This window comes from Leucopleurus acutus (genome assembly GCF_964270905.1).
Source record: "Leucopleurus acutus genome assembly, chromosome: 17".
In the NCBI taxonomy this organism is placed as follows: Eukaryota; Metazoa; Chordata; class Mammalia; order Artiodactyla; family Delphinidae; genus Leucopleurus; species Leucopleurus acutus.
Window position 1 is genome coordinate 82,519,331 of NC_139159.1, and position 27,750 is coordinate 82,547,080.

At 64.8% G+C, this 27,750-nt stretch overlaps 1 protein-coding gene across 1 annotated transcript in view; it reads right to left on the minus strand.

Moving 5' to 3' along the window:
• Positions 1-27,750, minus strand: part of TSNARE1 (t-SNARE domain containing 1) — a gene marked incomplete at its 3' end in the record, with an annotated part of 116,347 nt that overhangs the window by 32,707 nt on the left and 55,890 nt on the right. The window contains exons 10-12 of the mRNA XM_082858400.1: positions 22,632-22,790; positions 11,342-11,414; positions 6,624-6,706 (exon numbers count right to left, since the gene is read on the minus strand). Of these exons, the coding sequence (XP_082714526.1) occupies positions 6,624-6,706; positions 11,342-11,414; positions 22,632-22,790 (315 nt within the window). The remainder of the gene's footprint in view (positions 1-6,623; positions 6,707-11,341; positions 11,415-22,631; positions 22,791-27,750) is intronic.

Here is a 27,750-nt window from a genome sequence, read left to right on the forward strand (position 1 = left end):
CTCCCCGAAAGGACCGTCTGCCAGCATCTCGGCTGCCTCCCGTCCAGCGCTTTTGCCTGGGGTGGCGAGGGGCTGGCGGTGCGGGGACAAGTTGGGTTATTTTGCTTCCCCTGCAAGCCCTCAAAGCATTTACAGTCCTGGTTTTTTCCACGTGAAGCTGTCTCCTAGCAGGGGAGCCGCATGGGCTGCTGAACCCGCAGTGTACCACGAGGGATCTGCCCAACTCCTTGCCTGCGGCTCCCCCAGGCCGGGGACCTGGCCTTACTCACTTGGGGTCACATGGACGGGCTCACGCACTTGGTAAAGCAGTGCGACGAAGGGACCGGGCATGAACTGGAAATCCTGAAACCGGGCTCCAAGAGGCCCCCAGCTCTCTCCATGACTCCGGCCATCACCCCTGTGCCCCCAAGGCCACCTGGCCTCAGATTTGCCATGGTGACCTGGGGTCTCTTCAGGATCTGAGGAAAGCTGTCCTGGCCGCCCTCCAGCCTGTCTCACTGGAACACAGAGGTCTTGCAGTCAACCAGAGCAAGACACAGAAACATGGCCTGCCATGGTGGCTGATGTCTTCTAGACGCCCCGCGTCAGAACCCTTCGGTCTTCACACCTATGGGCTGCTCTGTGCACAGGACGCTGCTGCCCTTCCCCCTCTCCTTAAAACCCCTGGGCACCTGTCACTCAGCCTCCACGGGGTCTCCTCCTCTCCCTGCCGCCCTGTCCCCGGGCTCCCACACGGGGTCCTCAGAGTCCCCCTGGCCCCTGGGCCCCGCACAGGACAGCAACGCTGCCCGCCCTCACCACCCTCCCGGTGGCCCTCCTCTCCCCCATCTCCCTGTCCAGGCCCGCCATCTGCCTGGTCACCCGGCCCAGAGTCTGGGCAGAAGGCACAGAAGGTGCTGGAACCCCCCCGGGGGGATCAGATGTCTCCCCGCTGCCTCACCTCACATGCTTCTCCCTCAAAGCTCTGCTTCTGACCAGCTCCTGTCTAAGCCAAGACCCAGCCTCCTCCTTAACGGATCTTCAGGCCACCCCGACCCGACCCTTGGTTCCCCTTCCCGCAGGAACACCCCTGCACTCGAGGCCAGGCAGGGCCCCCGTCCCCCTGCCTGCCACCCAGGCTCCCTCGTGCACCCGCAGACCGATGGCCCGACAGGCAGGCACCCCATCCCAGTCGTGCCCTGCCTGGCCCTCAGCGGGCAGAGAGCACACTGGCCCTTGGAGGCAGTCAGACCTCTACTCAGCCTGGGCTGCTGTGTCCTCAGCACTCAGTGCAGGGCCCAGAGCAGGTGTCCAATAGGGATTATGGGACTGGCAGGGTCAGAGTTCAGCATGGGACCAGGGTCAGAGTTCAGCACGGAACCAGGGTCAGAGTTCATCACGGGACCAGGGTCAGAGTCCAGCACGGGACCAGGGTCAGGGCTCAGCATGTGACCAGGATCAGGGCTCCGAGTGTGACCAGGGTCAGGGCTAGGTTGGGATCTGAGTAGGTGTTGACCAGGGTTAGTGGGTAACCTTGGAGAGCAGTGTTCATTGCCTGTAGAGAGGTGTGTGTCCACCGCAGTGGGCATCTTAGTGGACAAGCAGGGTCCGTGCCTTTCACCTGAAATGAAGCTCTAAGAAGACGCCAGACATGGCACTGAAAGGCACTCTGGCTTTGTAGGGCTGAAGGAAAGGCCGCCGTGGAGAACACATGGTGTCCTCCGGACCGCAGGGGAAGAGGAGGCTGGAAGGGTGCTGGCCACACTGCAGAGGGCTGGATGGGCAGCTAAGGAGTTGGGGCTCTCTTTTGTGGACAAGAGTTGCTGACATGCTGCTGGCCCCATGGTAAACAGAGAAACCAGGAAAAGTCCCTCCCACTGTGTGTGTTCCACCCTCGTCTCTGCTCCCCTCAGTGCCAGGCTGCCTGGGAGCCCTGGGACCAGCACGCTGTCCAGTTCACGCCAGGACCTCAGCCTCTTGCTTCCGGGAAAGGCTTTCATCACGAGTCTGGAGAAGGAGGCCAAGGGGAAGCTGGAGGTGGCATAGCCCCAGGGCCACGAGGACCCCAACAGCCACCCGAACTGTGCGCTGAGCCCCTGTGCCCTGCCTGGCGGGGCCAGGAGCTGGGGCCAGCCCCGAGGGACCCCACACGGCCAGGAGTCACAGGTGAGGCGGACCTGACACCGGCGGGGGGCATCAGGGCTGCCTGCCGGCCAAGGGCAGAGGCAGAGCCCAGGCGCAGACAGACGGGCTCCATCTCATTTCCTGTCAGCATCACCCTCCTTATCATCGCTGCCTTCTTTGGTTGTTATTTTATGCTTATATGAGAAAAATATCTTTTTCCAAGAAAAGTCGACAGGTATAAAATGGCATCCCACCCCATCCAGTACCAACGAACAGATGTGCACATACGTATATACACCCCACCCCGCAGGCATAAAATTGAGAGAAATAACCGCGGGCCCACAGGGCGTGGCCCCCTCGGGGCAGAATCGAGAGGGCGCAGGGGTCCAGCCCCCTCAGTCCGCACGCCCACGGAGCAGGCGGGCTTCCAGGAGTCACTCCAGGGCCCACGCCGGGGGCAGCGGGGGGGGAGCTGCGCTCTGCGTGCTTCTTCCCGCAGCTCCGCTCACCCACTGCCCGCCGAGAGGCGCCCCGTTCTGCACTCCACAGCACTCGCCCCGACGGTCGGAGCACAGGATGGGAGCGGAGGGAGCTCGGCCCGCCCACCGGCGTCACCCCTGAGTAGACCTCAGCCCAGCCCTCCGTTCGCGTCACAGGCCCGCGGACGATGGCAGGACGGAAGGGGCAACCACAGGCCAAGTCCTGCATCCTCTCTGGCTCCATCGAGGCCCCATCTCTGCCCCTCAGAGGGGCAGGACCGGAGTCCCTGCTCTGCACGCGGCCCACGGGGTCCGGACCCTAGATCTCCTCCTCCACCTTCAGGATCATCCCTGAGAAGACCTCCTGGCCTGTGTGGCTGCCCTGGGGGCTGCCCTGGGAGCCTCCAGCTGGCCTGCAGGCTGTTCCGCCCCCAGGGCAGCCATCTGGGACTGCGGGCGAGGCGCCCCGGGGCGGGAGGGCCTCCACCAGCCTCTCCAGGGTCCGGTTGAGGGCCTCGACGCCGTCGGCCAGCCGCTGGCTCTGCTCAGCCAGCCGCTGCAGCAGCAGGTTCTGCTGGGCCATCAGCGCACTCTGCTGCTGGGACCAGGAGCTGAGCAGGGCGCCCTGCTGCCGCTGCGAGTCCAGCAGCCGCCGTTCCACGTCCGAGGCCTCAGGCCCTGTGGGCTTCCCGGGGGGCTGGGGTGCTGCCGAGGAGGGCGGCGAGGGCCGGGAGGCCCCGGGGAATGTGGCCGCGGGGGGTGCCGAGGCCGGGGAGGCGGGCGGGGAGGGTGAGGAGGGGGACGCGGGGAAGGCTCCTCGGGGGTCCAGGGGGTCGGCTTCAGGCAGGCTCGGCCCATCCAGCGTCCGCAGGGGTAGCCACAGGCAGCCGGGGGCCTCGTCCTCGTCGGCTGGCAGAGGGAGACAGGAAACGTGAGCCTTCGCCAGCCAGGACCGGGGCAATGCCAGGGAGCTCCACCTGCACAAGGCCCGCTGCCCACGCAGCTATCTAGGTCTCGCGGGGCCCCTCTGCAGTGGGCAGCAGCGCCCTCGCTAGGACACCAAGACTCAGAGGGCGAAAGACGTCCTCCAGTAACGTCAAGGTAAAACTTCAACCTGGCAGCTCCAAAGCCAAGGTGCCACCACCATGCTGCCATCTGTCTGTCCATCCACCCACCCACCCAAGCTGGCCATTATCTACCCACCCTCCTGTCTGCCCATCTGTCTACCTACACATATGCACCCACTCATCCATCCCCTCATCTATCCGCCCATCTGTCTGCTCATCAAGCACCCATCCGTCCCTCCATCTGTCCACCTCCTTCCTTCCTTTCATCCTTCTTCCTTGCATCCATCCATCCATCCACGTGTTCATCTCTCAGCCATCCATCCTCAAAGCACCCATCCATCATCCATCCATCCTTCCATCAGCCATCCTTCCATCCATCGTCCATCCATCAACTACCCATCCTTGATCCGTCTATCCATCCATCAACTACCCATCCTTGATCCGTCTATCCATCCACCCACACCTCCATCCATCCGCCCACTTGTGTATACACCCTTCCAATCCTTCAGTCCCTCCATCCCTCCATCCATCTACCCACCCATCCATCCGCCAAGCGGACATCCCATAAACATGAGCAGCTGTATATGAAAGCAGAGCTACCCCAGGGTCGCAGGAAACGCCAAGACCTGGGATCCTACACACTGGGCTCCAGAATCAGCTCTTCCTCTTGACAGCCGTGTGACCTTGGGAAAACCCTTCTGTCCTCTGGGTCTCAAATCCCTAGTCTGCAAATGAGAGGCCCAGCTGAAGCCTAACCTTCCAGGTGGCTGGGTGTGGAGGGTGAGTCAACCAAGGGCCCAGGGAAAAGCCCTGGGCCTGAGCCCCAGGTTGCGGTGTCCTGCCTTGCTGACACCTGCCGACACGCTGCGTGGCAGTGGGCAAGAGCATGAGGAATTACTGCGGGGGGGCGACTCCGGGCTGTCCCTCCTGGATCTGAGCCCCTCTCACCTCACCTATGGCACAGGGGGTCCTGCTCTGCGATGGAAAAGGGGCGACGACAGCACCACCGCACAGGCCTGGGCGCACACGCTCCCCGGCGCCCGGGGGTTCTGAGCCTGGTGCGTCCGCGGGCACAGTGGCCGCCCGTCCGCCTCCTGCTCTTCCTTTTCCTCCTCCTCACTGTCACGTCCTCCTTCTGGGCTCCAGGCATCTGCGGTCCGGGCACTTGCTGACCCTTCCGAGCCCAGAGGCTCACGGGCGGAGCCACCCTGCCGGCGTGCTGCTTCCCTCCCGCGAGGAGGCTTCCTGGGGCTGAGGGCCCGCGGCAGGCACTGGCCCGCTCGGAGAGTTCCCGTTGGAGAGGCCGGGCCCTGGGCTTCCGACAAGTCCGCCTTGCTTGTCAATTGCAGTCTGCACCTTCTATTCTGGGAGGCCCTGGCAGGACCCAGCCAGGTGGAGAGATCCGGGTGCAGGTCTGGCTGCCCTCGGCATGCTGAAAGGTTGGGGCCCGTGGCTGGGGCAGAGAGCCCCGAGTTGGCACCAGCAGACACGACCTCCAGCCTTGCCTCCGCCCCGTCCTGCAGATACATGCCGTCGCCCCCCTTGGCGTGGTGTTCTCCAGCTGTCACGTGTGGCCTACGCTTGTCGCCCTGACTTAGGCGTCTAGTGGCCACTGACAGAGAAAAGGGGAGGCCAGCAGTGGGGCCAGCCTCCACCCCACGACGCACTCTTGTGGAGTCCAGCGGCCTCCCGTCCCGCGTGTGCTCTGCCCACTGGGCTCCCTGAGGGACGGGAAGCCTGGGAAGGGAGCGCAGCTGCCAGGAGGGGCCGCTCTTTCCCACGCTTCGCCCCACCCACAGCCCTGCCTGGTCCAGACCGTCACCCTGTGCCCTCTCCTCCCCGCTAAGGCAACTGGAGTCCCTTGCCCAGCACAGCCCTGACTTCCCAAAGCCCCCAGGGAACAGGACGTCATCCATCATCTCTCCCCGGCCCCCTCCCTGCTCCCGCCGGCACAGCCCCCACGCAGCTGTCCGCACCCCGGCCTGGGGCGTCCCGAGCTCGCCCGGGCAGCCCCTTCCTTGGCCTCTGTCCCCTCTGCCAGGACAACTCCTGCTCAGCGCTACCCCAGGAAGCCCTCCCTGCCTCGGCTGGCCCAGGGCCCTCGCGTCACTGGACTGGACTGTCCACCCCGCCCTCCCCTAGGACGCACGCTCCAGGAGAGATGCGCTCTGTGGGCTCCACCCCTGCGAGTCAGGGCGCAGCACGGAGCGGAGGGCCAGCGAGTGGCGGCGAGCAAGCGGAGGGCGGCTGCGGGCCCCCCTCCCTGCTGGACCCAGGTCCAAGCCCGCCTGGCCCAGTCAGGGCTCACGCGGTGGCTGCAGGTCAGCACGGCAGCCCGCCATTGGCCCCCAAGGCTACCCTAAGCCCATCGCAGGCAAATCAGGGCCAGATATTTGTCGTCACTCCCTCTGAGCCGGCCAACTTGTCCCAAGCAGAGAGGGCCCCACCAGCTCCAGCCGGGGGCCAGGCCAGGGGCAGACACGGCCACACCCGGCCCAGCGGCCGGGAGGCCAGGCGGCCCTCTCCGTGGCCCGCGCCCTCCAGGAAGGCAGCAGACACCGACAGACCCATCCTGCCCTTCTGAGAATAAGGGAGAAGCCACAGGGCTTCCTGCAGGGGCAGCTGGGGTGCCGCACACCCTGGGAACAGGGAGACACAGCCACGTCGGCACCCGTTGCAGCGAGACCCAGCTGGTGGGCGCTGCTCCTGGCCGCCCCTCACCCCTGACCTCTCACTTCACTGCTGAGCCGTAGGCAGAAGCCCCGGCCGTGCTCTCGGCGGCGCGGTTGGGGAGGGGGTGGTGCAGACTAGGGGGAGGCGGGACCTCCCACCCTGGGCACGCGGCCCGCAACCCCTTCCTCTCCCCTCCCCCATAGCAGCCCACCTGGGCACAGAGAAGACCCTGCGGGCCTGCCCCTCCCGGGCGCAGGCAGGGGCCGGAGGGGCGGCGGGCTGTCCCCTCACACTGACTTACTTGGTGCCGGCTGGCTCCGGCCAGGAGCTCACTGGCCACCTCTGCGTGCGAGGACGCAGCCTCAAGGCCGGCTTCAATACTATCTGCAAATCAAGACAACAGAAGCAATTATAGAGCGGAGACCCTGAGGTCACCCAGGGCCGTGCGGACGGGGCGTGGACGGCATCTGCCCCCCGGTGATCACTCCAGGCACAAGCGGGGAGTCCAGCCTCCAGAGAACAGAGGCTGCAGCGAGGGGGCACCGGTCGGCCCCCTGGCGTGGGCGCTGGCCGGCCTGAGCTGTCCGGACAGAGAGCCTAGGAGTGCCTGTCCCCTGGAGCCACGGCAGCCCACTCGGGAAAGGGTGAGGCCCGGCTCTGCAATGACTCTGCACGCTCACAGAGTCACCGTGAAGACGGCGAGACTGGGCCTGGGAACACCCTCCTCTGCACTCGGCCCTGGACGTCAGCAAGTGCACTGAGCGGCCGGTCCTGACGACACTGCGGGGCTGAGTGCGGACCAGGACTTCAGGCAGGGGCCGGCGGGGCGTGTCCATGCAGCCCCCCAGAGGTGCCAGCCCCACAGCACACCTGAGCCGCCCTGACGAGGCCCAGGGGCCGCCCTTGCACACCAGGAGACTCCCCTCAGCGACGCCCTTGGTAAAAAGGCAGCATCACAGAAAACAGGGGCCAGATCCATCCTTGCCCCGCTGTGGCTGCACAGCCCAGCTGGAGGGCACGCAGGGCAGGGGTGAGTTAGGACCGCGGTGCTTGACCCCAGCAGGAACCGGGTGTGCACCCAGCTGAGGACCAGGGCGATTCTCTATGCTGTTTTCTCTCCTCCCAAAGGGAAGGACCGCCCAGACGATCAGGGAGTGACCACGGCCACCACGGGCACGGCCCTCAGCAGGGACCAGGCGCAAAGGCGCATCAAGTACGTTCTTGCAGGAAAACAGGACAAGCCTCCGAATTCCTGCATTTTAGTGAGTACTCCAGAGGCAGAAACGGCTAGACGCCCACATCTCCCTGGAGAGCTGCGCTCCCGGGCGCCGCCCAGGCCCAGGCAGGGACCGTTCCCATAAACGCAGCTGCCGCCCAGGCACCAAGTGCCCTGGGCCCCGGGTTGAGCAGGGGGCGTCTTCCCTGCCTGTGGTGCCCTCCCTGAAGTCTGAGTCCGGCCCCTCCATGGGGAGCCCCATCAGGAGGGGCGCAGGCAGGGCCACAGGCCCCCGGGCTCCCCCACAGTCCCCGCGGCCGGTGCTCGGCGGGGCTGCCCTGGAGGCCTCTGCTCTGGGGGCCTCCGGGGCACCCAGACTCTGGGTCAGGCCCCCCGGGACCAAAGAGAAGCCCCTCAGCACCACTCCCCCGAACATGGACAGAGCTACAGGCACGCCGGGGGCGGGTGGCCTGCACTCTGCCAGCCAGCCGTCCGCAGCCCTGCAGCCGGACCCTGCCCAAGCCCCAGGCCAGAACTGACCCAGAGGCAGGAGCCAGTGCGGCTGGGCCTCTAGCCACCCCCAAACCAGGCATGGCAGCCACTCCCCTGCTTGGTCTCAGCCCACCGGAGCGGAGAGTGGGTGTCCTGCCCCTACCCCCTCTCTCACTCATTCAGCAAACCTCTCTGAGTCAGCACTGTGCCAACCGATCCCAAGAGGAGCTCGCTGTCAGCGTACCGTCCCGACGGAGGAGAGCCGGGAGCCACGGGGCCCGGGAGAGGGGCCGCCGGCCCACCAGAGCAGGCAGGGGCGTCTGCGCCAGGCTGGGCCTCGTGACCGAGGAGCGTGCCGAGCGCCGCACCCGGGGGCCACCAGGAGAAACACAGCCACCAAGCTCCTGCCTCGATGCGGGGACTGGGAACTCGCGGGACGGGTCTCAACACCCAGGGCCACACCCGTGCCACCTGCTGCCAGCCCCCCTCGGCCCTTAGAGTGTGCCCACCCTGCAGCACCCCAAAACCAGGTCTGGCTCTGCCTGTGGGGGAGCAGGTGGCCTCCCGAACTAGGCCCCTCCCCACGGTCCAGCCCAGGGCACGGCCGTGTCCTGAGTCTGCGTGCATCTCTGATCCGCCCAGCCCTGCTTGGTGCAGACCCCCACTAGAAGGTCTGCTGGGGCCTCTGCTGGGGGCGTCTGTGGCCCCTGCTCGTCCCCACGAGGCTGAATCCTGCCGCCCACTCTGCAGCCCTCAGGAGGGAGCTGGTCCTGCTTCTGCCATCGTCTCCAAAGTCCTTCCAGCAGCTCCCCAGGAAGGGGTGAGGCAAGGGTCCGGTGGAGCTCAGCTTGGAGCTGTGGGTGGAGCCATTACGCGCAGACAGAAGGCAGCCCGGCGAAGGGCACCCCTGACGGACACTGAGAGGCGCCTCAAGGAGGAGGAGGAAAACGGGTGCGGGGAGGAGATGCTGAGGCGCCCCGGAGGGCCCGGCCCGCCCTCCACACCAGGCTCAGAAACTTCTGCAAAGCTGGCCCCGGCGGTGGGCCCTGGACTCCGAGGGGGTCGCCAGGCCCCGGGAGGCTGCGAGCCCCAGACACTGCCCTGGCCTGTTCTGGGGGCTGAGTGACCCAGGGAGAAGGGACCCCACTCTGAGAGCCCAAGAGGGCGTCAGGAGGTGAGCTCACCTGCCCTGCCTGCACCACATCCAAGACAGGGCACAGCAGGGGCAGGGAGGTGAGCTGAGCCGGGCCAGTGATGGAGGAAACGGTGCCGGCCTCCCACGAGCACCCGAGCGGTTCACGGGGACCTCGGCTCTCCGAGGTCTCGGAGGCCCCGCGGAGGCCCTGTCATGTGGGGCGACCCCAGATGGACCTGGCTCTGAGCCTCAGCTCCTTCAGGCCCAGGACTGGCCTGGAGCCTCGGTCCCCGCAGACGCACAGGGGCCTCAGCTCTCCGCGCAGTTCTTGCTCGAAGCTCCGCGCAGGCTGCTGAGGGTCCACTTACTCGGCAGGGCCTCGGCGGGCTGGGCCTCGCCAGCGGGGCCGGGGGCCGTGAAGGTCTCAGCCACCATGCGCTCGACGGGCGTGAGGACGGGGCCGGGGGCCCGGGGGCGCTCGGCCAGCTTCCTGCGCACCACCCCTCGCAGGTCCCGCCACTTGTGCTTGACGTCGCCCAGGTCGCGGCGGCAGTAGCCCAGCGCGTTCACCGCCTGCAGGATGCGGCTCCACACGCGGTGCTTCCGGGCGGGTGGGCCCCGCAGAGCCCCGAACAGCAGCGGGTAGTGGCGCGTCACCCTCTGCACCAGCACCTCGGTCTCCTGCGGGCTGAAGTTGGGCTTCCGCGTCTTGGTGCGTGAGTGGGAGCCCGGCCGCAGGGGCGCACAGCCCGGCCCGGGCAGCAGGGCCACCACGGCCGGCTCGGGGCTGGAGCTGCGCCGGCACACGGCCTTGCCGCTGCTGGACCCTGGAAAGGCACCAGAGGCTCAGGGCGGGCGGAGGCCGACAGGCGCCTGGCGGCAGATGGGACGGGCCATGGAGAGCAGAGCCCCCGACCCCGGCTCGTGGCCCCGGGTCTCCACTGCACCCCGTAGAGGGGACGGTGGCCCCAGACCGACAACCGACATCGCAGGGACACCCATAACAGCACGCAGCACGCAGTGGGGGCCCGTCTGGGCCCAGGTGCCCATTCCCTCTGCCGGGCCCCAACCAGGGTCACAGCAGGTGAGTCCTCGCCACCTCCCCGCCCGGGACACAGCCCCTCCCAATCAGTGATGGGGCTCAGTGACCATCCGGGTGACACCTGGGTGTCCATCTGGAGCGTAAAAGCCTCCTGCACACCCAGACGAGATGGCAGCCAGAGCGAGGAGAGGGAGGACGTGGAGACAGAGGGGGCCCTGGGGAGACGGGCGGCCCCGCCCAGAGCAGGGTCCTGCAGGAACCCAGGCTCCGCAGCTGAGCGAGGGGCCTGAGGCAGCGCGGCCTGACTCCCTCCAGTCGCTCTGTTCCTGGGGGTGCAGCACACCCCGAGGAGGGCAGCCGGGCCGCCCGCTGGGGAGCAGGGCATGCATGGGCCTCAACACCTCGCCGGCGCCCAGGCCTGAGAGGCGGGAGGCTACTCAGAGCCAGGGGACCCCAGTGAGGCAATGACTCGGCAGGGGAACGGGGTGAGGGTGGGGGGCAGCCCTGGGCCGTGGCTGGGTGCTGACTGCTGGCCGAGTGGCTCGGGGTGCCCCGAGCCGCCTTGCTCTTCCAGGCCAGGGGCTGTGAGTACCCCCTCCCCGACCTCCCCGCTGCCCAGGGCAGCCGGGCACTCAGGGCAGCAGCAGGAAAGCCTTAAGGCCACAGCAGGTGGCAGGCCGGGCTGGGTGGGGCCGAGGCCCTCACGTTGGGGAGACTGGGAAACAGCAGGGACGTCAGCTCCCCCCTCACAACCCTGTAACCCACCACGTACGTTTCCTGGGAAGCGGCTCCCGGCTGCACACCCCCCCAGCAGTCTCCGCGGGGGGACCCACTGCAGCCCATCCCCTGCCCAGGACAGCTTGTCCTCCCCCTGGGGAGTCCCTGGCTGGGGAGGAAGGCCCGGGGCGGGGGGGCGGGGGCAGGCAGGCCAGGGCTCTTCCAAGAGCAGAACAGGTGGGCCAGCCTCTTGCGTGAAACTCCTCAGGCCCGGCCTTCCCGAGGGGCTGGGGGCGACCTGAGAAGGTGGGGAGGGAATGCGGCAGACGCCCAGACCTCCAAACCTGCCCGGGCCTTGCCGTCTGCCCACGCCTGGGGGAACGGGCAGGTGGCTGGGTGGATGGCATGGGTACCCACCGATGGCCTCTCCTTGCTCTGACACCATGGAGGCCAAGTCCTTGATGATCTGGTTCACATCCAACAGGTCACTCTGTGGAAACAACATGGCAGCCATTAGGTCAAGGGCACGGCCACCAAGAGTGCTAAGTGAGAGGCAAGGACCAGAACAAGCCCAGGGTCACCCCGAAGTCAGAGACATTGCTGGGATCTGAAGTACTGTCTCCTGACCCCGAGGCCAAGCCCCATGCTGAGGACCCCAGGGCTGCACGCTCCCTTGCCGTGTACAGAGGACCCTGGAAGGCTGCAGTCTAGTCTAGTGCAGGGCTGTGGCCCCAGCACTGTCCTGCAGACCTGACTAAAGGGCGAAAGAGGCTGAGAGCAGAGGGCACAGTCTGCACCTCCCACAGGCCTGTCAGTCCTGCAGACACCTCACTCCTCATTCCCTCCCGGGGGGGCTCCTTGACAGAGGGTCCACTTTTCCTTCTCTGTACACTCGGCACCTAGCATGGGCCAGCACACGTGGGTGGGTGGTGGGTGGATGGATGGATGGACGATGGATGGACGGTGGTGGGTGGGTGGATGGACGGTAGCCCCACTGCTGTCTAAAGAATGAGTAACTTTGTGAAGCTAGTGAATGGGGTAAGAAGCAGAACTGAGACCAGGAAACTCTGGGGTACCTCCCGCCCTGCATGTCATGCTGGCCTCTTGCATCTTCCATGCTGCCCACCTCCATCCTAACTCCACTTTGCCCAGCAAAAGTACCAATGATGCTGGTGAGGGATGTGGCCACACCACTCACAGACCACTTGCCTGGGGTTGTGCCAGGGGCACAGCACACATGGCACCTTCACACCTGGCAGCACCTGTGAAGGGAGGTCACAGCACCCACCTGACAATGGAGGTTGTGGGGCTTGGAAAGGTGTGTGACCTCCCGGGCCTCACAGAAAGGGCGAGGGCTGGGATGGGCACCGATGCCCGCTGACTTGAAGCCCTCTCCCTGCAGGAGACGGCTCCTCCACCGGCCAGCCAGGTGACCCTGCGCAAAGCCATTCACCTTGGAGTCAGGTTCCCCCACCTACCACTGCGCAAATCCAAACCTCCTCCTCCCTCAGTGCCCAGCGCGTGGCCAGGGTAGAGCCAGAGGGAAGGTTCCTTCACGCCCGTGAGACGGCGGGGAGGGTTCACAGCCCGCCCCTGCCCCTACCACCCTGCAGCTCATGCGGAGCCTGGACTGACTTCCACGAGGGTCATTTCACCCCACGGCAAAATATTACAAGGAGACTCATCCCCTTTTTAGGAGTGCTCTGGGAGATGAAGCAATTAGCCTGATCTTAAACCAACACGTACTATCAACTGCAATTCCACCACGGGGCTCACACACGGCGGAGGCGGCGGCTCTGCTGGGACGGGGCCCACGGCCGGGAAGGTGGTGGTGAGCGTGGGGCCTCAAGTGGCCTTGGCCTGGGCCCATTTCCGGGATCCGCATCCCCACGGCCCTCCCTGGCTGAGGCCACTGGTGGGGAGGCCAAGCTTAGGCACCACCCTAAGGTCCAGACCTCAAGGTCACAGCCGCGGGCTCAGCCAGGCCTCAGGCAGACAGACACACCTCTTCACACTTCCAGGTTCCCGTCCCAAGGCCACCAGACCACCAGCCTTGACCTCGGCCCCTGAGCTTGCCCGGTGGGCTGCGGACAGAAGTCTCTCTCGCACAAGGCTGGCCTGGGGGCCCTGAGCCTGACCGTGGGTGCACCTGGACTCGGGGGCTCAGAGGAGCTTTTCTAGGGCACACAGCCTCCCATGCTGTGTGAGGGCACCGCTGGTACCCACACTTCACAGACGGGGAAATCGTCACCAGAGGTTAAGGGATTTGCCCCGGGACACGCAGCTGGGGAATACTGGCACCCGCGTTCACGCCTGCCCGGCCCCCCTTCCCTGGGTCACCGCCGGGAGCGGGGCAGCCCCGGCAGTCGGGACACCTGATCAGCACCCAGGGGCGGCGGGTGCTCCCAGGGACGTCTGGTGCCACAGCCACTGGCACCGGCAGACTTAACGTGCACGCGCTGGACCCCTTCCCGTGGGCACAGGGATGGAGCCTCGCAAGGGAGAGGACAGGGAGGGGGTGGCTGAGCAGGGGCCTGGGAGCGAGCCCACCGCCCCTGGAGCACGAGCAGCCGTGCGTCGCCGTGGCCTGGCCTCGGCGGGACACACGGCTGCTGCAGCAGCACTGACCCCGAGAACCCGGGACAGCCCGGGTGGAACACGGGGTCCCCGGTCCGGCTCCCGTTCTGGGCTTCGGGAGAGGCCCCCACAGAGATGCAGCAGCCAACGCAAGCCCCCAAACGCTGGGCGCAGGGGCTGCCGACCAGCTCTGCACACGGCCGCCTCCACCAGGGCCTTGTCTCCTCCCCACGCGACCTTCTGTAGCGAGGAGCCCTCTGAACACGGTCGGGGCTGTGGCCAACGACGGCGGCCCGGAGCGGCAATGACCCGGTCTGCTGGCGTGAGCTGAGACGCACCCAGAGCGCCGGGCACACAGGCCAGCAGCACCGAGGAGGCGGAGCCGCACGCAGGCGACCCGCCCGGACTGCGCTCCAAGGGCACCCGCACCTCATCCTCCAGAAACTCATCATCACGGCTGCCTCCTGGGAGGTCTCCACTCACTGGGATCTGGGGAGTCGATGTAACCTTTGACATGGACACTCTCCTTCATTCCCAGCCTCCCTCTTTTTAAGACGCCTGAGACTCCGGCCGCCGACCGTCGCCACCGCTCGGCTGGCGTTGAGGAGCGCCTCCAGCCCTACGTCCTCTGCAGACTGTCCTGGGGCCCTGCTTCGCCCTCAGACCCATGACCCTCCGAGCTGTTCGGCGATGAATAAACCCCTCGCTTGGAAGAGACGCTCAGGCTGGGCTCCTGGCAACACTCCGCGTTCCAGGAATGGCTTTCTGCAGAGACCCTTCCCCACGTGACGCAGACTTGACTCACCCAGGACGAGGCTGGGCCCGGACCCCTAATTCCCTCTCTGCCTCACACAAGATGAACCGAACCACTCATCCCGCGACCCGCTGGGACAGGAGGCGTGCTGGCCAAGTGTCAGCCCAGCTCCTTTCCATGGCCTGCACCCCCCACGGATGCCCCAGCCCAGCCCCTCCGGCTCGGCGCACTCCCTTGCAGACGAGAAGCCAGTCCCGACTCCCAGGTGTTTGCACATCATACAGCACAGCGTCCTCCTCGCTCAAGAGCCCCCCACTCCCTGGAACAATCCTTTTGAATAAAGACCTTACCCACTCAGTAAAGAAGGAAGCCGCGTGGGGGGGATAAGGGGAGCGAGGGTGTGCAGGGCCCCCCGCTCCAGCGGGTCTCCACCAGCTTGGTGGCCAAGGGAGCGAGGATGGGAGCAGGGGACACTGCCCCAGCACCAGACTGACCCCCGACCTCGGGCCACCGTGAGGGGATCAGCAGGGTACGCCCCCACCACCACCACGCAGAACCAGACGGACCACGGGGAAAGGGTGGCAGGCGAGCCTGGGGCCACAGACCCCTCCTGGACTCCCAGGCAGAAGCCTCCTATGTGACCTCAGAGAACAGACCAGACTGGCTCCGAGGGGCTGCTCAGAGCATGGGGACCCCAGGATCCCAGCTCCCAGCCAGATGAGCCTGTGGGCACACAGCCTCCAGCCCCCCTGCAAGGTCTGGGGCAGGGAGTCCCACGCGCACTTCCCTAGTAATGCGGAGCAGGTGTGACCCTGGCTGCTCGGGGTCTGCGGTCCCCACCCCCAGCCCCAGGCCTTTGGCCGGTGGAGGAGTTTGTGGGCTAGCACCTCCTCCTCGTCCAGGATCACTCATGGGTGCTGGGACGTGCTGGCTGGGGGTAGACCTGATGACGGGCCAGGAGAGGGAGGGGCCCAGGGGAGGGGGCAGCACACAGAGCGGCAGTATCTGGGCACAGGCGACCGGCACGGATGGCTGTCCCTCCGGTCACCGTGCTGGGCACCTGAGCAGGCCTGGGCTCCCGATGGAGGATGCCAAGGGCAAATGAGGGGGCTGTGCCAGAGATCTGGGCCCCATCAGGAGCTGGGGTAGGAGCTGAGCTCCAGGCAGAAGTCCAGGACTCAGTCCCCGGGGTGTGACCTCAAGGCCTGGCTGGTCACAGGGGCCATGCTGGGAGCCCAGAAGCCCCCCAGGGCTGCCCTAGGATGGAGCCCCCGGGGCAGCCCCAGCCACGATGCACGAGGGCAGCACTGGGAGCCATGTGCCCAGGCGTGGGCACCAGAGAACGGGAGGAACTATAAAGCACCTTAACTTAGTAAATGTTTAAAGCAGGCAATTATTTTCCTGATGGCTTCTAAAACTAGAACTCATTAAAAGCTCTCACGGAATTTTCTCTCTTTTTACTGGCGCTGAGGAATAACAACCTTGCACAGGACATAATAAAACCTCGTGTGTGTGTGTGTGTGTGTGTGTGTGTGTGCGCGCGCGTGCGTGCGTGTGTGTGTGTGTCCTCCACCTTTAAGAGCAAAAGGAAAGAAAATGCCGCTGCACTTTTCTCTATCACGCAATCTCTTCTCCTAATTAGGATCTTGGCAACCATCCACCTACAGAGACGCGGTCCCAGTTCACGGAATAGCCAAACTTTATTTATCGACTTATTCCCATATTTATAGCTAGATATTGGCCAGATCAACAACCCCCCACGCTCTGGCCGCACAATGCCAGCTACGGGCAGGGTGGCTGAGGCCCCACACGCTCTGCTCAGCCTGGAGGCCCTTCCTGGCCCCTCTCTACCCCAGCCTGCTCCCTCCTCGGCCTGCCAGGTAGCCACGGCAACAGAGCAGCTGGTGAGCACAGAGCTCTGCACCTGGGTCAGGTGACACAGCCGCTCAGGAGGGGAACAGGGAGCGCCAGGCCTCACAGGTGAGATCAGGTGAGCTGGGCCTGGCACAAGGAGCCGGTGAAGACATGGCAGCACAGGCCGCGGGGCAGAGCTGGCTGGGAGGCAACAGGTGAGTCGGCCAGACCCATGCCTGGCAAGCCCGTTCCATGCTGGCAGTGGCTGGGGGCACGTGCCCGTCTCATTCGAACTCCTCCCGACCCCCTGGGGAGACCAGGCACCGCCCTGCCCTCCAGACAGGAGGAGCCCACCTCAACCAGAGTTAAGAGACCGGCCATGGGCAGGCGGAGCTGGGCCTCGTGGGCTGGCTCCTGGGCTCCGCCAACCCCTCGTGGGGCGATCTCAGTGCCCTGCTGCAACCTCCTCATCTGGGGAAGGTGTCAGAGCATCACAGTCGGGATAGCCCCGCTCTCGAGTCAGGCGGCTGGGCTCCAGTCCCGGCTCTGCCACACGCAAGCTGTGTGGCCCGGCCAGGTGACGACTCCGCCAAGGCTCCACCTCATCTCTGGTCAAGCTGGAGCGCCGCGCTGCTCACGTTCACAGGGCTTTTGTGTGGGCTGATGAGAAGCTGCATGTAAATAAAGGCAGCAGAGCCCTTTTATTAAAACACAAATCTTCTGCGGAGTCCCAACACGTACAACTTTTCACCCATTCACCTGCCATCCACTCAACCCTGTCCATCTACCCACCCATCCCCCACCCATGCCCCTACCACCCATCTATCTACCCACCCCTCCATCCCCCATCCCCTTGATTGTTCCAGAGAGAGTCACTGAGTGCCCAGACAGTGCCGTGCACCCTCTGGGGCGCCAGGACTAAAAGAGACGAAAATCCCTGCCTCCATGGGGCTTACGTTCTCCTGGAAGAAGAGAAATGATAACGAGGTAAGTAATTAAGTGGTATGTTAGACAATGCAGAGGATAACTGAAGTTTTAGACAGGGAACATCTGAGTCAAAACCTGAAAATAAAAGGAAACAAGTTGCTGGAGTGTCTGGAGGAACCAGGCTCCAGGCTCGGGACGGGGGTGGGGCTGGAGGGACGCACTGGCCCGGTCCTGGCACTGTGACCTCGGCCGCACTCAGCGAGGAGGGACAGGGCAGCCCACTTCGGGGGCAACGAGGAGCCCAGGTCTGGGAGGTGGGACCAAACTGCCCCCAGGCTGGAGAGGGCCGCCCCACCGAGAACCTGGGAGGACGTGGGCCCAGAGCTGGCCAGGGGGCAGCAGGAGCACGGGGGTGTGGAGGCACCCCTGGCAGAGGCAAGGGGCAGCCGTGCAGGGACAAAGCAGGGGTCACCCGTTAGCACTTGGGCAGCAGGGAGGGCCCTGAGGGTCCATGAAGACCGCCGGCCACAGCTGTAGGGACAGCAGGCAAGCCACTGGCCAGAGGGAGACTGGGGCTCTGAGGGCGGCCTTGTCTCCAGAAGAGGAAGCTCTGGAGGCCTTGCCTCCGCCCTCTGGGAGGATGGGCTTCCGGGAAAGGGGCCTGGCGGAGGGCTGGGCACTTGAGGGAGTGTGGTGGGGACCTGCAGGCACCCCTCCTGCCCCTCGGGAGAGGCCTCGCCCTGTCTCCCAGCCCCCAGCTCAGCCTGCAGCCCCACATTGGCACCCAGGGATGCCCCACATTCCAGTCCGCCAAGCACCCCGCAGCCCATTATCTGAGAGTCCCCCATTTCTGATCACCCCACAGGACTAAGAAACAGGCTCAGAGAGGGGACCTGAGGCTGGAAGGGATGCGAGGGGGGGCCCGCTGGGAGAGCCGGCTCTCCCCAGGCTGGCCACAGCCTTGCTGTGTGTCTGAAGGGACCCCAGCCCTTCTCTCGGGACCCCACATGCTCAGTTACAGAAGGCACAGGGTGGAGGGTTCACGGCCACTGAGAATGGGCAGTGGGCACCCAGCCCTGCAGGCCAGACTCCAGAGGAGGGAGGGCCGAGGCCCTGGAGGACGCAGGGCTCTGGCACAGCTGCGGGTGGAGAGACAGGCCGTCGAGGGGCAGAGGACAGGCCTGGGGACAGAGCTGCCGCTGGCCGACAGTGGGGAGGGGCAGCAGCTCCTGGACACTACTTCACTGGGAGCCCAGACACCTCCTGACACCCACCGATCCCGCCGCTGCCTGCCCACTCCCAGCCTCACACCGCTGCCTGAACCCACGTACAGCTCACACTCCATAACGAGATGGACGTTCCCTCTCCTCTCTGCTCCAAACAGGGCCACTGGCCAGGAGGCTGCGAGCCGCCACCTCTGCCCCAGCAGCACCCCTCCCCGACCCTCGGGGTCCTGGGAGGTTTGGGGCCCCTGAGGCCTGACCCACCTGGGACCAGTGTCAGGGAGGTGCCCTCAGCTGGGAAGCCAGAGACCAGCCGCCTCCAAAGCAGGGCGGGGGGAAGGAGCCCGAGAGGGGAGCCAAGGGCTGGCAGGGGGTGCACGGTGCCGCGGGTGCCCTCCCGTCGGAGGGACCCGCCCCGCAGACCAGGCTCCTGTATGCTCGGAGCTCCCCTCGGCCTGGCACGGCCCTCCTGATGCGCCTCGCCTGGGTGCGGCCAGGGCTCAGACCACCTGGGTCCCAGCCGTGTGGCGTGCCTGTGGGGAAGCGGGTACCGACATCCTGGCTCCACGGGATCACGTGCCAGGGACACGTGTGCCCTGGGCTGGCGCGGCTCCCCTTCGTGACCAGCCACTCTGCCCTCTGGAGCCACGAGGTGCCCCCCTATCCAGAGGGGTCTCCTGCACTCTGGGAGCCCGCAGGCCAAGCACAGCCGTCCTTCGGGCAGGGAGCCAGCTACTGGAACACCAGGCACACAGCTCTCCATCGCCACGGCCGCCTCTAGAGCTCCAGGCAGAGGGCAGAGCAGGGGAGGGGCGGCAGCCAGCAGTACCCGGATCTGGGAAGGGGCTTCCGGGCGGCAGGAGCCACAGGAGCAGCAGGTGAGGCGCATTCTGGGCATCACAGGAGCCCAGGGGTGGGGAGGGGGGTGTCTGCGGGGTAACAGGGAAGAGAGCAGTGGGGGGCCACCTCATCGTGCCCACAAATGGGGAGCCCCCAAAGGGTCTTAAAGGACATTCTGTGCTGCCAGAGGACGGGCTGCCCGAGGAGGTTGGGTGGAGGTCTTTACGGCGCCCCCAGGGCAGGATGCCCTCACTCGAAACCTAACTGAGCAGGTCCAGGGGCCACTGAGCCAGGGAAGGGCCCAGAACCACTGAGGGAGGCCCTGGCAGCCCTCAGTCTCCTGCCCACTCACCACCTGATCCCTGGCCAGCAAGCCAAGGTGCCGGTCGCCCCTGACAGCCCTCCATGGGCCATCTGAAATGGCAGGGCCCCGAGAAGGAGGCTCCTCCCTGACCCACCCATTTCACAGATGAAATGACCGAGGCGAGAGGCAGACCCAAGGTCACCCAGCCAGTTAGTGGAGACTTGGGTCTAAAGCCAGGAAAAGGCACCCCAGGATGGCATTTTATTTTGTCCCATAAGGTGACTCGGGGAGGGGGAGGAGAGCAGGGACAGAGACACTGAGTGGACCCATCAGCTCTACACCCTCAGCGCCAGGCTGCTCGGCGCCCAGCAGCCACCCGGAAATGCCCATCGTGGACCAGAAAGCAGAAAGAGAAGATTACGAAGGAATCGGATGTGATTAACCTGTTGTCGTGACTTTAATTCCACCTTCTGGGCCTCCGTTTCCCCATCCGTCCACACCCCCTACCCCCCACCTAACAGGTAAGTCCTTCAAGGCAGAACAGGGCCTCAAAGGGGCTCCCTGGGACCACAAGTCTCACTCCAGTAACACTGTGAACGCATAAACCCATGCAAGTCCAAAAGCCCCCCTGGAATGTGGGGGGCAGTAGGGGGGGTACGGTAAGGAGTTTCCACACGGAACCAGTCTGCAGCCTGCCAAGGTGAGAAATGCCACGTGTGTCTTCCTGAGGCTGTTCCCACAGTCCCCTTCCCAGAGCACCGGCCCACTCACCACAGCCCAGCCCCCGACAGGCCACGCAGATCTGGACAAACAAGCCCCAAGAAACCTAAGCAGCGGGGTTCTGGCCGTCTCTGCTGCCGAGACTGAGTCTCGGCACCTTCCCAACAAGTCCTGTTAGAGATGTGCTGTCACCAGGACAGATGCAAACCTGGGGGAGGGCTTTTTAAACGCTAATGACAATTTTCGTTTGTCTTTCCCACCTCCAAAGACCCTGAAGTGGGGGAGGGAGGGTTGCAGGGAGGGAGGAAGGGATGCAGGGAGGTGTGGTGCCCAAGACCAGTGATGCTGACTCCCCGTCCCACGCCATCACCCTCTGGCCAGCACCTGCTTCGTACCCACACCACCCACGCTGCTGATGAGGAAACAAGCTAGTCAGTGAGGCTGGCCTCAGGCCCCGCCCACGGCCCCCCAGGAAGCTCCAGCCTGGCTCTGAGGGCCACAGACAAGACATTGAATTCAGGCTGGCCCTGCATCAACCGAGGTCCTGGTCGGCCCAGAGCCCCACTCCTCTCCCACCAGCCTGTGCCCCTCCATCTTGGCTAAATGACAGCAGTGGCCTCCACATGGGGCCCCCTCACCCCCGGTAAAGCCCACCCCCTGCCTGTACTCACCACTCGCACGAGGAGGGGCTGGCGGTACCTGGGCCCTCTGCTCCCCTGAACCCCGGCGGGGGGCCTCTGCGTGAGCACAGAGCTGTGCATCTGGCCCCTACCTCAACCTGGCGGCCACGAGAGGCTGTCCAAAGCACTGGCTGACCCCCTGAGCAAAGCCCACGACCTCCTGGGGCTTTGCCCTCAGAGCGGAGGGCCCACCTGCTCAGGAGCTCCCAGCATTTCCTGGGGGGCAGCCCTCACCCCACTCACATCCTCAGGCCCTGGGCCCTGCTGGGGAGCCTGCACCTCTGCTCCCTATGTGCCGGACCAAGGCCAAGTCCGTCCGTCCTAAGCAGCCGCTTCATTCCACCTCACACAGGCAGTGCAGACCCCCGGGTGTGCCCGAGGGGCTGTCGGGGGCTCCCCCTAAGAGGGCTTCAGCTCTCGAGCTGCAGGAAGAAGCGGGTCCCTCTCTGCTCAGGCCTGCCGGCACCCGGAGCTGTCAGGGCGATGGCTCCTAATTTGTTCTCAGCTTCTCTGGGAAAGCAGGTCTCACTGTGCCAACGGCAGGATAAAAACCTCTCTGTGTGTCTGGTCCTTTCTGGACCATCTCGGCAAGAGGAAGAGGGCTGCCTTCCGAGACACGGCCCCCGTGTGGCCGCCTTCCTCTCTGGGCAGCGAGGTCTGGTGGGGGGAGGCGGTCCACTGAGGCAGGTCCTCTGACGGGGGCTGAAGAATCAAGCATTCCTCCACCAGGCCAAAGTGTGGGGGTGGGCAGAAGGAGGGGGGTCGAACCCCGCCTCTCAGGGGGGCGTCCACCTCCTTCAAGAGTGTAGGACCTGCTCATTGCAGACACGGTAACAGGGCCTGGGCCAGTGACTCAGTTTACCAACTTGCCCAAGTCTCTTTTTCTAAAAGAATCTGCTTTTAGGGAAATTCTGTTCCAGAAACCCAGCTCCTGAGAGCTTCGGGGCAGGCAGGCCCCCCAACTCCTCCGCCGGCAGGCAAAACCGAGGCCCAGAGGGGGGGGGGGACACACACTCAGAGGCTCAGGGCCCACCGCCAAGAGAACCAGGCGGCCCATGCACTTCCCACATCAGGAGGCCCCCTCGCACACTCACGGGCACACCTGCCCCTGCACCTGCACATCCACCCACATACTGGCACACCCACTCAGGCACCTGCTCCCACAGGTCCATCTCAGGGAACTGCACACCTCTGGCAGTTGTCACAGGTCATCCATGGCCAGCAAAACATCTGGCAGCACGTATTACACACGTGCAAACTTGAGAAGAACAAAGAACTAGCAGCCCCCCACACCCCATGGTCGGACACTGACAACACCACCGCCACCTGCTGGCAGCCGCCCCAAATTACAGGTTCAGTTCTCTCGGCAGTTCACTCAACCACTCAAAAACTATCACCTGGAACTAAGTGCTCTGGGCGCTGAATGGCCTCATCAGAGCGAAATGGCTTCCTGGAAACCTAAGCGTGCAGTGAAGGAAGCAGCCACGGAGACTGGCACGTGCCACCACGTGGCCAGAGGGCTGAGTCCACTAGGAAAACGCGGCGGGCAGGGCGATGAGACACAGGGTGAGACTCTGTTGGGTTCCCTGGACTCCCTCTCTCCACCGGGCGGCCCAGGTGGCCAAGCTCAGGCAATGCCCTGGGAGCCCAGGTCCAGCTCCTCTGGGCTTGGGCAGGGGGCGGGCCTCAGTCTGCTGGTCACAGAGCAGTGGCACCACCAAAGGGCTGGCCCAGTCTCCACTGCTGGAGTGCCGAGAGCCACCACGGCAGCCGGGGACACCCATGGGCACACACACACGCCTGCACGCGTGCGCACGCCAGCCCTCACCTCGATCTGCAGGATGGCCTCCTCACGCAGCCGGATGGCCTCCAGGTCCTCCTCGGTGATCTCCGGAAGCAGCGCCTGCCCCTGGGCCTGCCACACGCCATCGCCCCCGTTAAAGATCTTCTCATCCTCGGACAGCTCGGCAAATGGGGCCTGGGGACTCTGCCGAGACACAGACCAAGGTTACCCGCACGCACAGCCCGCTGCCACCAGGCCGAGCTCTCGGCAGGCACCCAGGAGCCCCCAGCCTGCAGCCCTGAAGGGGCGGGGGGGGGCGGGCTCCACCCTGTCACTCGAGGGACGTCCCCACAGGGTCCCGGGTGCTGGGGCTGCCGTAGATGGTGGGCAGACACTGGGCCCTGTGGCCGTCCCAGGCCTGGCTGCGGGGAGCACTCGGCAGGACCCCACAGCCCCCCAGAGCCAGGGCCACACAGAAGACCCTGCAGAGCACAGCCGCCACGTTCCCAGCTCTTGAGGGGTCACAAGCCTCTTCATGAGCCCCCAGGAAATGTCCCTACAAGCACACAAATCCCAGCTATTCGTCGGGGGGCTGTGGCCCCCCTGGGAAGCCCATCCCAGAGCTGGTTACAGACCAAGTGCAGCTGCCGGGCAGGGGCCGTGGAAACCGAAGCATGGACGTCACCCAGTAGGGCACAGACCCGCCCCAGCTGGGACCAGATCACGGGGAAGGAAAGCCTGAGGGGGGTTTTCAAGTTGTCTTATCCTTTACTGATTCCTTTAATTCACCAAATTTTCGAATGCAATAAACTAGCAGCTTCTCCCTTTAATGAATTCTATCTGTCCCCTGAGGGAACAACCTGGGTACAAGTGAGCTGACATCCACCCCTGAGGTGCCAGTCCCGAGTGGGAAGTGGGGTGCCAGTGGGGGGCCACGCCTACCCAATCCCCGCAGAGATGAGACAGCAGGAGCCAGGGATACCCCTCCTCCCAGAGCCATGGCTTCACACGAACAATGCTTCCAATTTACCTGCAGATGTTCAGCAGCAAAGCCTACTGACCAGCACCCCATGGCACCCCCCCAGGAAGACAGATAACGGCACACGCACTCCCCCCAGCCCCGCTCCCCCAGGCCTGTCGTGATGACCAGAGCAAGAGGAGAAGGCACAGAGGACGGGCAGAGCCCCGGGAGGGCAGCCTGCCCACCAGTGCCCCTCACCTCCCACATGTGTCGAAGCTCCTTGGAGCCGCTGTCTCTGACGCTCCCAACATCCTTGCAGGGAGCAGCCAGGAGCCCACTTTACAGATGAGGCCGCAGAGGCCGAGAGGCCAAGGAACCCAGAAGAGCCGGGAAGTGGAGCAGGGCTCCGGGCTCCCACCTGGCACAGGGAGCTCCAGGGCGAGAACCACAGACCAGGAGAGAGGACAGTGCCGGCACAATGCTGACCACACGCCCTCCTCCCGGCCCGGGGACACACTGCCCTGGAGGCAGAGGTCAGTGCTGGGCGCACAGACAGACGGGGGGACAGCTGCCGCTCTTCTTGAGTCCCTCCTACAGGTGTCTGGGCAGCGGGGACGGGGCTGAAACACAGGACTGCCGTCGCCCACGGAACGGCCCTCTGTCACATCCCCAGGACACCTGGCGTCGGTCACCTTGGAAGGAGGCTGCAGACGCTGCCACTTGCCTATTTTCTGTTTCCCCTTTGTTACAGGCCCCTGATGTCTGCCTGCAATGAAGACCACCTTCCCATGCCCTGTGCAGCTCAGGGTCACATGGCAGAGTCCTGGCCACACTGACGCCAGAGAAGTGACTCTGGGTGTGTGTGGGGGCGGGGGGCGGGTAGTCCAGGGGTCCACTCGGCTCCACAGGACGGTCTCTGTGCCTGTCCTCCCAGCAGACCCTGCTCCCTGCGGGCCCTGCCACACCGCCTACAGGAGGCCCCGCGGGTCAGCAGGAAGAGAACACAGTCTAGTGTCCACATTCTTTCCTGCACTTTGGGGCCCACGATGGCCACCGCAGGCCTGGCCTGCGGTGCAGTGGAGCGGATGGACACTGCCCACACATACTCATCTGGGCACCAAAAGCAGCAAATGGCACAAACAAGAACCTTGGGGCACTTGGACAAACGCCAGTACAGGCGGGCGCAAGGCACTGGAAAGCCACGTGTGACTGCGCCTAGGAAAGGGGACACACCGGATGCCACCCTTTCCATTGCTCGAGGCCCCACAGGGTGGGCACGCTCCCCTCGGTCACAGGGGGATGTGTCCGCACACACCCCGTCCTCCTCCCAAGGCTGGCACTCTCCCTACAGACCACACCGATACACGCAGCACCTCGTCCCCACAGTCAGCAGAGGCCTTTGAATAAATAAATACGTGGATACGTGAACACAGAATAAAAGATCCACAAATTCTGCTGACGGGCGCTCCTCGTCCAAGGCGGCAGTCACCACCTCCCCTTCCCGGTGTGGGCGGGCGGAAGTGAGCAGTGCCAGGCGGGCAGGAGCGGGGTGCGGGCTGGCCCCGCGCCAGGCCGCGCGCCTCCACCGCCCCCCTTCTGCGCTTCCCAGGCCCCGCCTAGGCTGCAAAGCCAAGTCAGGTTCCGGCCCAGCACTGGCACCGTCGGGCCAGCGGCACACTCTCAGGGCCTCAGCGTTCTCCTCCACAGAACGGGAAGAGTGACCCGCGCCCAAGGCCTGTGGCCTGTGTTCACCACACAGCAGCTGTGCTGCTGTCTGCACCCCCCCGTCCCGTCCCTTCCCCGTGCTGCCCAGCACACCCCTCACTCCCAGCAGGAGCCGCGGCATCTGGTCCCCCTCGCTGATCCCATGCCCTCAGTCCAAGGCGGGGAGGGACCGAGAAAGCTCAGCTCTGCCGCTTACTAGCTGTGTGATACTGCCGAGTTCCTTACCTTCTCCAACCTCAGCCTTCGCTTCCCTAAGACGGGGCTGATACCGCCTACGTCCCAGAGTCACATAAAGAAGTGACTGGGATGCAGGAGAGGCACTGACCAGCGAGCACACGTGAAAACGAGATGCCAATGGAAAGCCCAGGCCAGGTGCCACGCAGGGCCGGCCGTCCCCGGGCAAGTGAGTTACAGGGCACAGGACACGCGTGCCTGCGGGGGACCCCAACGGTGCACCCCTCCCAGCAGCGGCTGCTCCAGAACAGGACACCCAGCCCTGAGCTGCACTGACGCCTGCCCCCCACCCACCTGACTCCATTGGCCTGGGGCACCGCCTGGACAGGGGCTCCTAAAGGCCTCCCTGGCAAACCTAACAGCCCCCGTGGGAAGAGCCCTGGCCCGCGCACCCAGGGGCACGCCCACTGCAGCTCTGCTGTAAAGCACAACGTGACCAGCAGGGGGTGGGCAGGAGCACAGGGGCGCAGCCTGCAGTGAGCACCGCGGACCAGCTGAAAGTGAGTCAGACACTACGGTGCAAAGTGACACTACGGGTGTCGCGTGAAGCCTCCTGGAGTCTGGGTTTCCGTGGAAGCTCCAGAAAGCCGAAGCAAAGGGTGCCGGCCTCCCTGCAGGCGTGGGTACGGCGCCTGGCCTCCACAGGTATCGGCCGCCTTCCCCAAGCCGCTCAGGACAAGGGAGCAGGGAGGGAGAGAGGGCTGATCCCGCCGCGGCCCCCCTCCTGAAAGGATCAGAAAGCACCCTTTATTCTCCTCACAAAGCCTCAATGTGGGTCTTGAGCGCTGAAGCCAGGATTAGGATGTGCTGGCAGGGTGGGCGCTGGGGCCGCAGCGCAAGGGATAGCCGTGTGATGGCTTTCCAGCTTGCGGGGCAGCCAACAAAGGCGGCTTTCTCTTTGCTCCAAGGCCCAGGGCTTGGGTTCCGTTCCGACACGTCCATTAGAAGCCCACAGTCCAACGAGACTGCTGGGGGGCGGGCCCAGCGGTTTCCCGTGAGAAGAGAGGGAGCCCAATGGGGGTTCAGGGAGGCCAGGAGGGCGCGTGGCAGGGGCTCAGCGTGGCCCCCCCACCCAGGGCCAGTGAGCAGCACCCAGGGCTCTCAGGGGCTCTGGGAAACAATTCCAGCCCAGGGCTCTGCATGGGAAGCCCGTGACCTCGGCGGGAGGGCAAGCGTCAGAACGACAGAACGAGAGCTGGTCGCACACTTGGGAAACACAGCTTCTGCGTAGTAGCCCGAGGCTGGTCATCCACTTCTCCAAACAGCAGAAGGCTGTGTGTGTGTGAGCTGACGGAAGGCTGGAGGCTCAGTAAAGCCCAGGACACAGAACAGGCGTGACTGTCGCGATCCTTCCCTGGCACCATATTAAATAAAGGCGCTGGGGCCCAGGGGCAGGGCCAACCCGCCCTGCGCCTGGCGGGGACCACAACTAGGGTACTTCCCAGCAGACGTGGAGGTGAGGTGGTCTTTATTGCTGCTGCTGGGAGCACGGGGCTCTGGTGAACCCACACCGAGCTGGCGACGGCAATGCAGACTTCGGAGTGTTCCCAGCGCTGGACAGGCACAGCCCTGCCTTGGGACAGAGGCCAGCCCAGAAGCACCTGGCGGCTGCCCACTGCCTAGGCCTGGGTAGGAGACTGACCCAGGGCCCAGCTGAGGCTGCGGCCGACAACAGCCAAGAAGGCCGACTCCAGAGAAGCCAACCTGCCCCTGCTCACAGCCACACCCAGCACTCAGCTCAGAGGAGAGCCAGCAGGCAGCGGCCTCCCCTGCTCCTGCCAGGACCAGGACCACCGGTCCGCAGATGACGGCCCCGAAGTCCGGATCATCAATGCGGCCACATCCCCAGGCTGAATCCTGCAGTATATCCTCTCATCAACTACAGCTTGCAAAATTCCTGGAAATAATCTAATCTTTCATAACTTCTCAGAAGCACTGTTGACCACTGTCTTCCTCTTTAAGAAAAACTCTACTGAAATAGGACATCAGTAGTTGAATGCACAAATCACAAGTGTAGATCGGTCTGTGAACTGTAACAAAAGGAAGACTTCCGGGTCAAGATACGGACATTCCAGCCTCCTACTCATCATGCTGTCCCCTACCAAGGGTAGGGGCTTCTAACTCTGCCCGTTGGTTTGGTCCGGTTTTGACCTCTATCCTCTTTGGGCTCAGCGTGTGTCCGAGGTGTCACCGGGGCCTTGCTGGCCACAGCACAACCCTTCTGCTGCCACAGTCTCCCATTTA